General features: G+C 53.5%; 1 protein-coding gene across 6 annotated transcripts in view; it reads left to right on the top strand.

Moving 5' to 3' along the window:
* The window catches only part of ST3GAL3 (ST3 beta-galactoside alpha-2,3-sialyltransferase 3), a 188,323-nt gene extending 179,536 nt beyond the window's left edge, over positions 1-8,787 (top strand). For 4 of the 6 annotated variants that reach the window (XM_032494067.1, XM_032494069.1, XM_032494068.1 and 1 more), the window contains 3 exons: positions 2,095-2,241; positions 2,420-2,566; positions 7,747-8,787. In XM_032494067.1, coding sequence (XP_032349958.1) covers positions 2,095-2,241; positions 2,420-2,566; positions 7,747-7,836 — 384 coding nt within the window. In that variant the 3' untranslated portion in view covers positions 7,837-8,787. Of the gene's footprint in view, positions 1-1,072; positions 1,141-2,094; positions 2,242-2,419; positions 2,567-7,746 lie in introns of those variants that run through there. The other 2 variants (XR_004324972.1, XM_014554000.2) reach the window with 2 other exon arrangements.
* The last annotated feature ends 2,921 nt before the right edge of the window (positions 8,788-11,708 follow it).

Genomic DNA, 11,708 nt, shown 5'->3' on the forward strand with positions numbered 1-11,708 from the left:
AGATACACATGCATACTTTAGGGGATAAAAAAACAGTATCCTATCATCTGCATTTCTTTTTCACTATTGAGTTTTTTCATGCTTTTTAACCTTATTTTACATTTTTCCCCATTTTTATGGGGCTTATTGATTTTTCATGACTTTTTAAAATATTATGTATTATTATTTGTGTGATAAAATTTTCCCCACTTTTTTGTTTCCCTATTAGTTTTGCTTATTATATTTTTGATGCACCAAAGCACTTTAAAGTATTTACAAAGTCAAAATCTGTTTAGCTTTTTATTTCTAACATTGCATTAAGGAAGTTTAGTGATAAAATATACATCTAAATTTTCTTTTAGTTTTTTTTTTTTTTTTAGCAATTAGTTATTTTGTGTGTGGTGTGAGGAAGTAAATTGATCTTTTTCCTAAGTAGCGAATTTTCAAATATCACTTGCTAAGAAAATCGTCTTATTCCCACTGATGGTGAAACTTCCTTTATCATAACCTAAGATCTGCTTCTGGACCATCTTGTTTCATTGATCTTTGTGTTGATTCTTATACATCACTGTCTGAATCACTGAAAATTCATAATATACTCTAATATCTAATTTTTAAATGGGGGGATGTTTTTACCTGTTAAATCTTTGGAGTGGGTTTTTTAAATTTTTATTTTATTATTTTATTTTATTTTTTGGAGTGTGTTTTTAGAGTCCTTTTGATAAATTTCAAAAAACAAAATCCTACTAGGATTCTCCTTAGAATTATGTTACAGTGTTACACCTGCACTGACCTAGATGGAATTGGCATTGTGTTAATATTCAGCCTTCCCATTGAAGAACATGGTTTGCCTCTCCCATTTTTTTTAAGTTATCTTTTTATATCTTTCAATGAAGGATTATAGTTTGGTTTTTTTTTTAACCATAGGTCCCACATAATTAACTTTATTGCTCAGCATTTGATGTTTTTGTTAGGACTGCAAACAGATCTAGTTTTTATTATATCTGGTGACTTTCCTACTGGAGTACAGATCCCATTGCTAAATTATTTGATCCATTCTGAGTTTAGTTGATTCTTTTTTTTTTTTTTTCAGGCAAATAACACACTCCCTGGAAATAATCAGCTGGAGTGCATGGTTTGGTTACGTCTCCAGTCTGCAGGGTTGGTTTGTGACTGTGTCCAGCGGTACTCAGGAGCCCAGGTGTAAGGGTGGGAAAGGTGGATGAATGGGTTGATTGCAAGTTCATGGTTTCCCTGGACTAGGACAAGAAGATGGCAAGGGGCACTCACAAAGAGAGTGACTAAGGTGACATACTTGAGGGACTAGACCAGGAGACTAGACGTGTACCGAGCAGAAAACCAGGGCTGGGAACTAGAGGAAGGGAGATGGGTAGATGGAGAGGAATTGGTGGCCCTGGAGTGAACGCTGGGGTGTCAGGTTTCAGAGCTGATGCCTTTCCAGTCCAGTACTGAGATCTCTGCAGGAAGAATGACCTCATTTGCAGGCAAAGAAACTGAGGCTCAGGGAGCCTGTCCCTTGCCCAAAGTTCCCCAACACCTTCGGTGGCAGAACTGGGACTTGGGTGTCATTCTGCTGTGCGGTACTATCTCATGTTCTGTCTTTATTTTTCAGGTTCACTTTAGAACAGTTGACTGAGAGAGCGAGGAAATTCAGCAGAAGGGAAAGGAGGCGAGCCCAGCAGAGCAGATAGGAGAGAGAGGACAGGCTCCTTCTGGGCCCCTCAGTAGCGGTGAAGGGGAAGGGTACAGCTGGGCCGCTGGGTCTCCCTATTGGCCCAGGAACCCCTCAGGCCAGAGCAGGACACCCCATGCCCGGCCCTGCAGCTCACTTTGTATCCTCCATCCACACTGTGGCCCCACCATGTGCTCGCTGTTCTCCACCACACACCTTGTCTGTCACACATCCGTGTCCCCACCACACAGCAGGTCCTCCTTCCTCCAGCTGTGTCTACTCCCCATGACCCAGGTTCCCCGTACACCCCATGCTCCCCACCTCGTTTCTCATTTGCCTGTACACACTTTGGGTCCCCACTATTCACCTCGTCCCATCATAAGCTGTGTGCCCACTCACGCCCACTTGTGCTATGTCTACAGAGTGCATCAGATGGCTTCTGGAAGTCTGTGGCCACTCGAGTGCCCAAGGAACCCCCCGAGATTCGCATCCTGAACCCATACTTCATCCAGGAAGCTGCCTTCACCCTCATTGGACTGCCTTTCAACAATGGCCTCATGGGCCGTGGGGTGAGATGTCTGGGCACTGGGAGAGGGAGGAGGGGACCTGGGCCAGAGGTGCCTTGGGAAGGAGGGATGGGGAGGCAGGGTGGGGACAGAGAACTCAGTTCTCAGAAGTGGAGCTCAGCTCAGGAGAGCTTAGCTGAGGGTCTCAGCCTCACTCTGCACCCCCTCCACCTCCCTCCAGAACATCCCGACCCTCGGCAGTGTGGCAGTGACCATGGCACTACACGGCTGTGATGAGGTGGCAGTTGCAGGCTTTGGCTACGACATGAGCACACCCAACGCGCCCCTGCACTACTATGAGACTGTGCGCATGGCAGCCATCAAAGAGGTGCAGGCCTTGGGGGGGGGGCGGTCCCTGGGCAGGGAGGGGGAGGGGGCAGTGCCAGCAGGAAGGACAGACTCTGATGGTGTATGCACAAGTGAACAGTAAAGGGACAAGCCAGAGGCATGTCTGGCTGCCCAAAGCTCCTTGGAAGGCCCTGCCCTACCCTCAGTTAAATTGGGTCACCAGGCATCCATCCCTGTCTTGCAGGCCTCTGACCTGCACCACACATCCTCTGTGCCCCTCTCCTCAGCCTCCCTCTGAACCCTGCACTCCCTTCCCCAGCCTTCTCCCCACACTTTCCCTCCCTGGCCCTCTCCTTGTCCTGGTCCTGCCTCCTCTTTGCTCTTCCCCAGCCACCATATGCTCATCCTGGCTCAAGGTTGGAGCCATCCTGTCTACCCCAGTTCTCCCCTTCCCCTCAAGGACTTCCTCGCCCCCTCAAACAGCCCACAGACATTACCTTTCAGTCCCAGGATGCCCCCGTACCTCCTCCATGCTGCCCCCTGGCCAAGCACTGAAGCTTCTCATCCCCCAGAATTGCTTTCTAGGTGATCCACACATACCTTACAGTTCCAGAAGCATTACAGTTCTCCCAGTCAGTCAGCCTCTCCTGGCCTCCCTCCCTTCACAGCAAGAGCCCATGTAGAAAATCTGAACGCCTCTTACAACACCCCTTGCCTTGCCTTCCGCTGCTCCCATCCTGGACCCTGGGCATCTTGGGCTTGTGCTTTGAGCAGTTTGTCTACTCCTGCAACTGGGTGGTGAGGGTGGTTAGACGAAATCTCCCATCTGTGCAGATTCACAGTTGAACAAGCCCTCATTCCTCCTCGCCAGTCTCTACATGCCCGTCTCCAGCCCTACTTCTCTGTTTGGAGCCTTATGCTCCCCAAAGCTCTCACCCCCCTCACCTCCTCCACAGCGAGAAACTGAGGCTGCAGTGGGGACTCTGTCCCCTTGGCACTCCTCACTCCTACTTGGCCCTTGCCTGTCGCAGCCTGGCTTCCCCCTTCACCTAGCATGACTCCCACCAAGGTCACCAGTGACTCAAGGTTGCCAAATCCAAAGGACACTTGGGAGTCTTGTCCTTCCTGACCTCTCAGAAGCAAGCTCTCTTGCTCAGCCTTCTGAGTCAGTCATTTCTAGTGCCCCCCCCATTCCACTTGCCAGTCTCTCATCCTCTTTTTCAGTGTCTTTGATTTCAACCCACCCCTTAAGCATCAGCATTAGCTAGGGCTCCAATCCTAGACAATCTTCTCCCCACTCTACGCATTCTCCAGGAGATTTATGTCCCCATCCGTAGCTTCAGTTCCCATCGCTGTTGTTTTAGGAGTTTTTGGTTCCTTCAGGCTGCCTCAAGTAATTGGGAGTCATTTCAAAGACATAAGAGAGACTTGGGAATCTCATGGGAAACCAGGAGCAGCCTTACAAATGAGCCCCCTGTTGCCTGGAATGGGGTTCAGGAGTGGGAAGCTCATCCTGGGTCCAGGAGAGAGAGCCCAGAACTGTCTGATCCCCCTAGCCCTGCCTCATTTTTGCCATGACCCTGTTGGTCCTTCCATCTCTGCCCCTCTTCACGTACCTCCTAGCTGTTCAGTCCTCTGCCAGCACCCAGTCCACATTGATCTTACAGCCCTCACCTGCCCCCCAGCTTCTGTCTACTACTATATTTGGTCTCTTACAGATTCCTTTTCTGTAAACTCTTTGTAAATGTTTTCAGCAGAAGGTGAGAGGCCATAGACCTAGGCAGGAGCCGGATCATGAAGGGCTTTCTCTGCCCTGGTGAGGAGAAAGGAGTCTAGACTTTGCTCTGAAGGCAGGAGGGAGCCATGGACTAGTTTCAGGCTGTAGATTAGCAGGCAGGAGGGTCACTGTGGCTGCAGCAAGAAATAGAGGGGTACAGGCAGGAACAGAAACTAGCCAGAACGCTGTCATCACAGTCTTGACAAGAGATGCAGGCTCCTGCATGGGAACTGTTCAGTGATGATAAGACAGAGTAAGAAAATTAGGACTTTAAATCAGCGAGGCCTGGAGACTGCCTCAATGCACGAATGAGGCAGAAGGACGCCACCTTCCCCGAAGCCCTTCGGTGGAGGCTGTTCCTTTCTTCCACCTGCCACGTCTCAGTTTTCAGGCCATTGCCCCCGACCTCCTTCCTCATCCTGTATAACCATCTGGCTCTGAGGCTCATGGCATCTGCTGCACCTCCATGCAGAATGCTGAAGAGTGCTGGCTCTGAAATCAAGTGGCCTGCGCTGAGCCTGGCTCAGTACCTTCCTTTCTTTGTCATTAAAAGGGTAATAATAATAGCACCTACCTCCTAGGTTTGGGAAAGATTCCCTGTGATAATGTATTAAAAAAAAAAAAACCTGGCCACAGTAAGTGCCCATACATGTTAGCCATTGTTAATGTTCATGTTTTTACCCCTACTTATTACTGTTACCTCTCAGCATCCTAGAGGAGTCCCTGAAATGCTGGCGCCCGGGTGTAGGATCCCCACTGTCACCTCGGGGTGTCTTCAGCAGTCACTGAACCGTTTAGCACCTCAGCCTCACCATGGCTTCACCTCCACTTGACTGGCCAGCCCATTCTTTGGGCCCAGTGGGGGCGTATGGGATGTGAAGACAATGGAGCAAGGATCGAACCCTGGGGGATATGTGAGGGATGTCAAAGGAATTCATAAAGGAGGAGCAAGCAGAGAAGTTAGGAGATGCAGGGTCGTGGAGACCAAAGGAGGGAGTGTTCACGATATCCGGCTCCACAGGGAAGTGCATCGAGATGTGTGCTGAGACACGGCCATCAGCCATACCAGTTAGGGGGTGCCCGATGGCCGTACCAGTTAGGGGGTGCCCACAGACTGTGGGAAGCGTAGTTTCAAAGCAGATGGGGCATTGGAGCCAGGTTGCAGTAGCTGAACACTGAGTGAGGGCAGTACAGGGAGCGCCGGTGCAGCGCACGGTGAGTGCTCCCTGGGGAAGCTTGGAGGACAGGCTGAACTGAGCAGTAGCTAGAGGCTGCAGTGGGTTTGCGTGGGAGTCTGCCACGGCAGGGACATCTGGGCTGGAAATGTCCATTTGTGAGTTGCGAGCACAGCTGCCTGTTCAGATGAGATTTCCTGGGAGATGACAGAGGAGGGAGTGTGATGGTCAGGGCAGGACCCTGGGAGCACCAATATTTAAGGACTGGCTGAGGGAAGAGGAGCCAGAGATAAAAGACGGAAAAAGCAGTGAGAAGGAAGGCACCTCTGCGAGTGTGGACTGTGAATGGGATGGACCTCTGCGTCCAGAGTTGGGGGTCCTGGGGAGGACCCCAGAATCCTGCCCCGGGCCCGGCCCGCAGACAGCGTGGACAGCGCGGGCTGGAGAGCTCTGTGAGCTCCTGTGCTGTCTGCGGAGGAGGAATAGGGGAAAGAGAGCACAGGGAGGAGGCGAGGCCTGTCCCAGAGATCTGCCTGGGGCAGGCTTTTTGTCAACTCTTTTATTATTCATTCAAAGTATAGAGAATAAAATAATGAACTCCCATGTACTTTCACCTCCCTGCCCCAGTTAACATGGAGGCCAGCATTGTTGGTTCTCCCCCACCCCTCACTGCTTATTTGGAAACAAGCCTCAGACATCATTTCTTCCAGCCATAAACATTTCAGTAAGTTTCTCTAAAAGATCAGGATGATTTTTTCATCATTACACCATTATCACATCTGAAAATTTAACAATAATTCCTTAATATCATCAGATATCCAGTCCTCTGCTGAGCTTTCACCCTCAGTGACTCTCGTTGGGTGATCTGGAAACTGACCCGTCAGTTACGTCTTCCTGGGAAGTGATGAAGGCATGGGATGAGTAAAGAGCCGTATGAGTTTCTACACTTGCCTGGATCCTGGCCCTGCCACTCCTCCATGCCTCCATTTTCTTCCCTGTAAAGCCTCATTTCATTCAACACATATCTACTGAGCATCTACTCCGTGCCAAACAGTCCCTGCCTTCAAAGAGAGACAGGGAGCCAGATGTTTAAATCTTCAAGGAATGAGGGGAATCACCCAGGGTCTGCAATATGGAGGAGCAGTTTGCAGACTGCTGAGGGTAACAGCAGGGGCCAAAGGAGCCAGAGGTTTGAGGGAGCACCAAGGGACAGTTGTGTAGACGCAGCAACAAAGAGTGAAGGAGACCCTGCCCAGCTCCAGGCACCCTGGAACGTGGGTGTGAGGGAAGAAAGAGCGTGTCTTGGGGATGCTGTCCTGAGGGGCAGCCAGGCTTGTGAGCACAGGATGTTGAAGGGAGCGTTCAGAGAAGAGGATTATAGAGAATTTTGCCCAAGTTTCAGACTGAAAATATTTGGAAGGTTGGAGAAGGAGGACTGGATCAACAAGGACCAGACCAGAGCTGTAAGTTCTTCGTGTTGGTAAATAGTGGCCGTGAACACGGCCAGGGCAAGCCTCAGTGCTGACCGGTGCAACAGAGCGGTCAGCTGTGTCCAGACTGTGTCAAGGCTATTGGTTTCAGCATTCTTTTATTCATTCAGTCCTTTTTCATTCTTTGAGAGACTTAGCCATCACAGCTTCCTGGTGAGACTACTGGGGATAGGAGAGAAAGTGAGCCTGGGAGCAGTCTTCCCCAGAAAAGCCCTGGCTGGCAGCGTCTTCCCTGCAATGTCCACATTACTAGTAAGATGAGCTTGTCTTCCGGCCCCCTGGCTCCTCTGATCTGAGGCAGGATTTCATCAGCTGCCCCCAGGCCTGGAGAGTAGATTGCATCAGGCCGAGAATGACTAAGCCGCCCACGTGGTTCACTTTCCAGCAGGCCCACCCCCAGGCCTGGGCCGGACTGAAGTGACTCACGTTGCCTGACCTCTGGGTGCCTAGGACCAGGCCCCGGACGAGCTGCCGGGCAAGGAGGGGCTGAAGTCTGTGGGAACAAGGTTGCAAAGCCTACTCTCCTAAGACTTGGAAGAAGTTAAAAGGCATGATTTTCCTGGGCTGGGGAAGGGGGTTAGAAGGTCATTTTCTCCAAGCCTCTGGAAGGGAGGAGGGTGAGCTGTGGCACTTCTAGAGCAGACCTCCCGCAGGCACAGGGGGTTGGGAGTGCTGCTCGGAAGAGGGCATTGAGTCCTGGGAAGGTGCGCTTTAGCAGGGCCATGTCTCGGTAGCCACCTGGGCTGCCCCCTGATCTCTGCTCCATCTTTTCTTCCAGTCCTGGACGCACAATATTCAGCGAGAGAAAGAGTTTCTGCGGAAGCTGGTGAAAGCGCGTGTCATCACTGACCTAACCAGTGGCATCTGAGGTGGACCCAGCACATAGCCGCAAAGGTCCAGCCACCGCCACCCGCCCACGTCATTGGCCTGGGTCTGGCTCTGCCTGAGAGGCACGGGGGTCCTCAAACCCAGAGAAGGACAGTGCCAAGTGGCCCCAGGGGTGACGAAGCCTTGGCGGGGCAGCCAGAGCTGTGTCTGCTCGGAGGCCAGCCTCAGAGACCAGCACTCAGCCTCACTCTCAGCCTGGGTCCTTGCAGCCAAAGGGCCAGGAGGCCACTGGCCGTGCCCAGCGGGCCCAGCATGCAGGAGGTAGACATTAGGCAGCAAGGCTGCTGCCGGAATCATTTCTCCAATCAGTGTTCAGTGTATTATCATTTTGTGAATTTGGGGTGGGGGGAGGGGAGGGATAATTTATTTTTAAATATGGTTGGAGATGTCAAGTTTGGTCCATTTGCCGTGCAGAAAGAGACCCAGTAAAGGGCCCCTCAGGCAGTGGTACCAGTGGGCTCCCTGTCTCAAGAAGTGCCATGACAGGCCCTGCTCCGGGGCTGCAGGGACATGGGCAGGATCTCAGGCCAGCCCTCGCCAGCTCATGACACTGTTTGGCCTTTCCTGGGGAGAAGGTGGGGTACTCCCACTCAGCAGCCCCTAGCTGTCCCACAGGGAACCCTGGAGCCATCCTTTAAGCCAACAAGATGCCCCTGGGCCTGAGTGGACAGAACTTCAGAGCTCAGGAGTCGAGACCTGGCACAGTCTGATGGGAATGGCCCCCTCCCCTACTGCAACTGACCCCTTGGACAGTGCCCCAGGCCTGGACTGACCGACCTGGCAGCTGTTCTGGATTTCAGCAATGAGACTGCCAAGTTCCTGGGTTCTACCTTGAGCCTGGACCAGGGGGAAGTGAGGCTCAAGGACCTCACCCAGGCTGTGGCAGCCATGCTGGGCAGCCATCATGGAAGCAATAAAGCTCTTCCCTGAACCTGGCCTCCTCTCACTTCCTCTGACTTTCCTGGGAGAAACAGGAACCTGGGGCCTCAGCAATGGTGCTAAACACAAGGGCCATCTCTCCAGCCCTCCCTTGTCCCTTTCACTTCTTGCGTCAGCTGCAGGACCTAGGTAGCCACCTACGGGCCTCTTGGAGCCTCTCTTGTCCCATATAGTCTTGTACCCTCTTTGCCTTAAGAGAGGCAGACCAGGGGTATCAGGGCATACCCCAGAATCTGCCCTGGTGCCTCCTAAAAGAGCCAGAGGGCAGGGGGTTGGAGCCCACAAGCCCTAGGGACAGAGATTCCGGCAAGCCCAGAAAGATGCACTGCAGAGCAGCCCATGGACTGAACCCACTCCTGGCAGCCCCAGCTGAGCCCTGGAAAGACACAACCCCCACTCAGCACACTGGCAAACAGTCTCCCCTGAGCACCCCTCTTCCTGCACAGAACAGGAAGGCACAGCCCAGCTCTAGGCTCCCTCTGGCAAACATTAGAAAGGACATCCCCCTACCTCCAACCCTACACCCCTAGAGTCCTGGAATCTGCTCTCTCCCTTTCCCAGCATCCCTAGGCAGGCCTGAGAATGAGGCCAACACATGCCTGTACCTGAGGCCACAAGCCTTGGAGTGAGCGTCCTGCCAGAGCTGCCACAGTGCAGCAGGTGGGGCTGGCTGGCCTCTCACCTCTCACCTGCCATCCCAATACCAGTGCCATCCCTCCCAATTGCCCACATGCCCCTTTACTGCTGTGCTTTGTCCTCAGAAGAAGCCTCCTCAGCTGAGGGGAAGGCAAGGCCCTGACTGAGGGACAGGCAGGCCCAGAAACCCCCTTTGATTCTGCTGGAAACAAGGCCACTGTGATGCAAATTCCAATGCACACTGTGTGCTACGTGAATGATGCCCGTAGAGCTGCACAGGGCATAGGCTGCATGCCTGCAAGTGGAGGCCTGGCTGATAAAGCCCCGGGGAAGAACCCTCCCCCTCAACTGGGCAGCTGGCAGTGGGGAGGCAGCAGAGAGCACAGCTGCTTGCTCACTGCCAGGCCTCTTGTCCCAAGGGATCCTGCCAAGCCTGGGGACAGCCTCCAGCCCCACCAGTCAGTCCCCACTGCTGCATGGAAACTGCTCTCCCAAAAGCTGTGGTTCTCAGGCTGGCCATACCCCAGAATCACCTGTGCAGATATGGAAACTGCACATGCCCACCCCAGTTCTGATTCAGGTTTGGGGTAGGGCCTGGATGCACATAGTTTTAAAACGTCCACAGGTAGTTCTGATGCACTGCCAGGGTTCCGCCCATCCACACACGTTCCTTGTTCCTTGAGCACCTTCACCCCTACCCACGGCTTCCAATTGTCGGTTGATCAACAATTCCCAAATCCATCTCCAGCCCAGTTCTCTTCACTTCTTGCCAGGTGACAAATTCAGCCACTTCCTGAACATTTCCACTAGGATAATCCACAGGTCCCTCCAACCTGACGTCAGACTCTGAACTCATGTGCTCCTGCCCCCAACCTGTCCCTCCTCCAGGAGCCCCAGCTGCAAGGATACATCCCCTCCCTCTGGTGACCCAGGCCAAAAGTATGCAGTTGTCTGTCCTGCTTCCTAACCCCATCCAATCAGGCACCAACAGAGTTTGCAAAAAGGGGTGGTCCTACAAGAGCCCACAAAGCCCCATGCTCTCCCTACAGCTCAGCTCGCCTCCTCTCTCTCCCAGCAGCCTCCCAACATACCTCCAAACCATCCTCCCAGCTGCAGCCAGAGCCAGTCACTGAAACGTACGTCTGATCACACCATTCTCCTGCCTGAACTCTTTCAATAGTCCCCAGTGTCAGTGAGATAAAGTCCAGACTCCCCAGTATGACACCCAGGATCTGGCCTTTCCTTACCTCTACCCATGTTGCTCGCCCAGCCTCCATCCCACCTGCCAAATTGCCATGAGGCATCTGAAATACTACCCTCCAGCACGTACCTCAAGCCTCAGTGCAAGTGTTCCTCCTCCAGGACCCTCCCCTTCTTCAGCTGTTCCGGCCAAGTAGCGGTGCTTGCAGGTGTGTCTGGACTCCAAGCCCCAGGCAGCGCGGGAAGGGAGCGGTGGGGAGGCCAGAGCAGGATCAGACCTTGAAAACTCCAGTGCAGTGCCTCACCGACCCAAGGATTCCAGTGGGTCTGTTGAAAGAAGAAACTAGCAGTGGATCAGAGAGAGCAGCTAGTGTGGAGGGTGGAGATCGTGAGAACCCAAAGGCCGGTGGCCCAAGGCAGGGACTGGCCTGTCCCCTCCCTCTCCCACCCTCAGCCCGGCCTCCCAACTCCCTACTTCAAATGTCTACAAACTGTGACCGCCCAGTTCTGCGCTTCTGCGCCGCCTGGGTTCTCCCTTCTGTCCTGGGGGCCCTTCCCAGTGTCTCCTCCCTTCCACCTCTGGGGACGCAGAGGAGCCAGGGGGACTGGATTCTGGAGGGTGGAGCAGCCAGGTGAGCCCTGAAAGGTGGGGCTGGGCGGGGGTGCTTGGGCCCCACCCCAGGATCCGGTGACGCCGGGGCTGGAATTTGACACCGGACGGCTGCGGGCGTGAGGCTCCTGAGGGATGGAGTTGGGCCCAGCCCCTAGACACGGCCCACGGGCTCTACCAGCAGCAGGTCCCTCGGGTCCAAGCCCTCGCTGTGTCCCAGACCCAGAGCCCTGTACCCACGGTAAGCCGTCCTGTTTGCCCACCCCCCATCCCAGCCCTGGGGCTAGGGGAAGTGGGCAGGGTCGTCCCCCTCCACTCCTTTCTTACATCCTCCCTCTCCTGGGCCCGCTGCGCAGCTCTCCGCCCCTCCCAGCCCCCTCAGTCCCTCTTGTCTCTCGTCGGACTGCGCTAGCCTGGCCGGCCCGCTGTAACGTGAGGCTCCCGCTGCTGCTCCAGGGCTCAGACTG

This window comes from Camelus ferus, chromosome 13, assembly GCF_009834535.1.
Source record: "Camelus ferus isolate YT-003-E chromosome 13, BCGSAC_Cfer_1.0, whole genome shotgun sequence".
Taxonomy (NCBI): Eukaryota; Metazoa; Chordata; class Mammalia; order Artiodactyla; family Camelidae; genus Camelus; species Camelus ferus.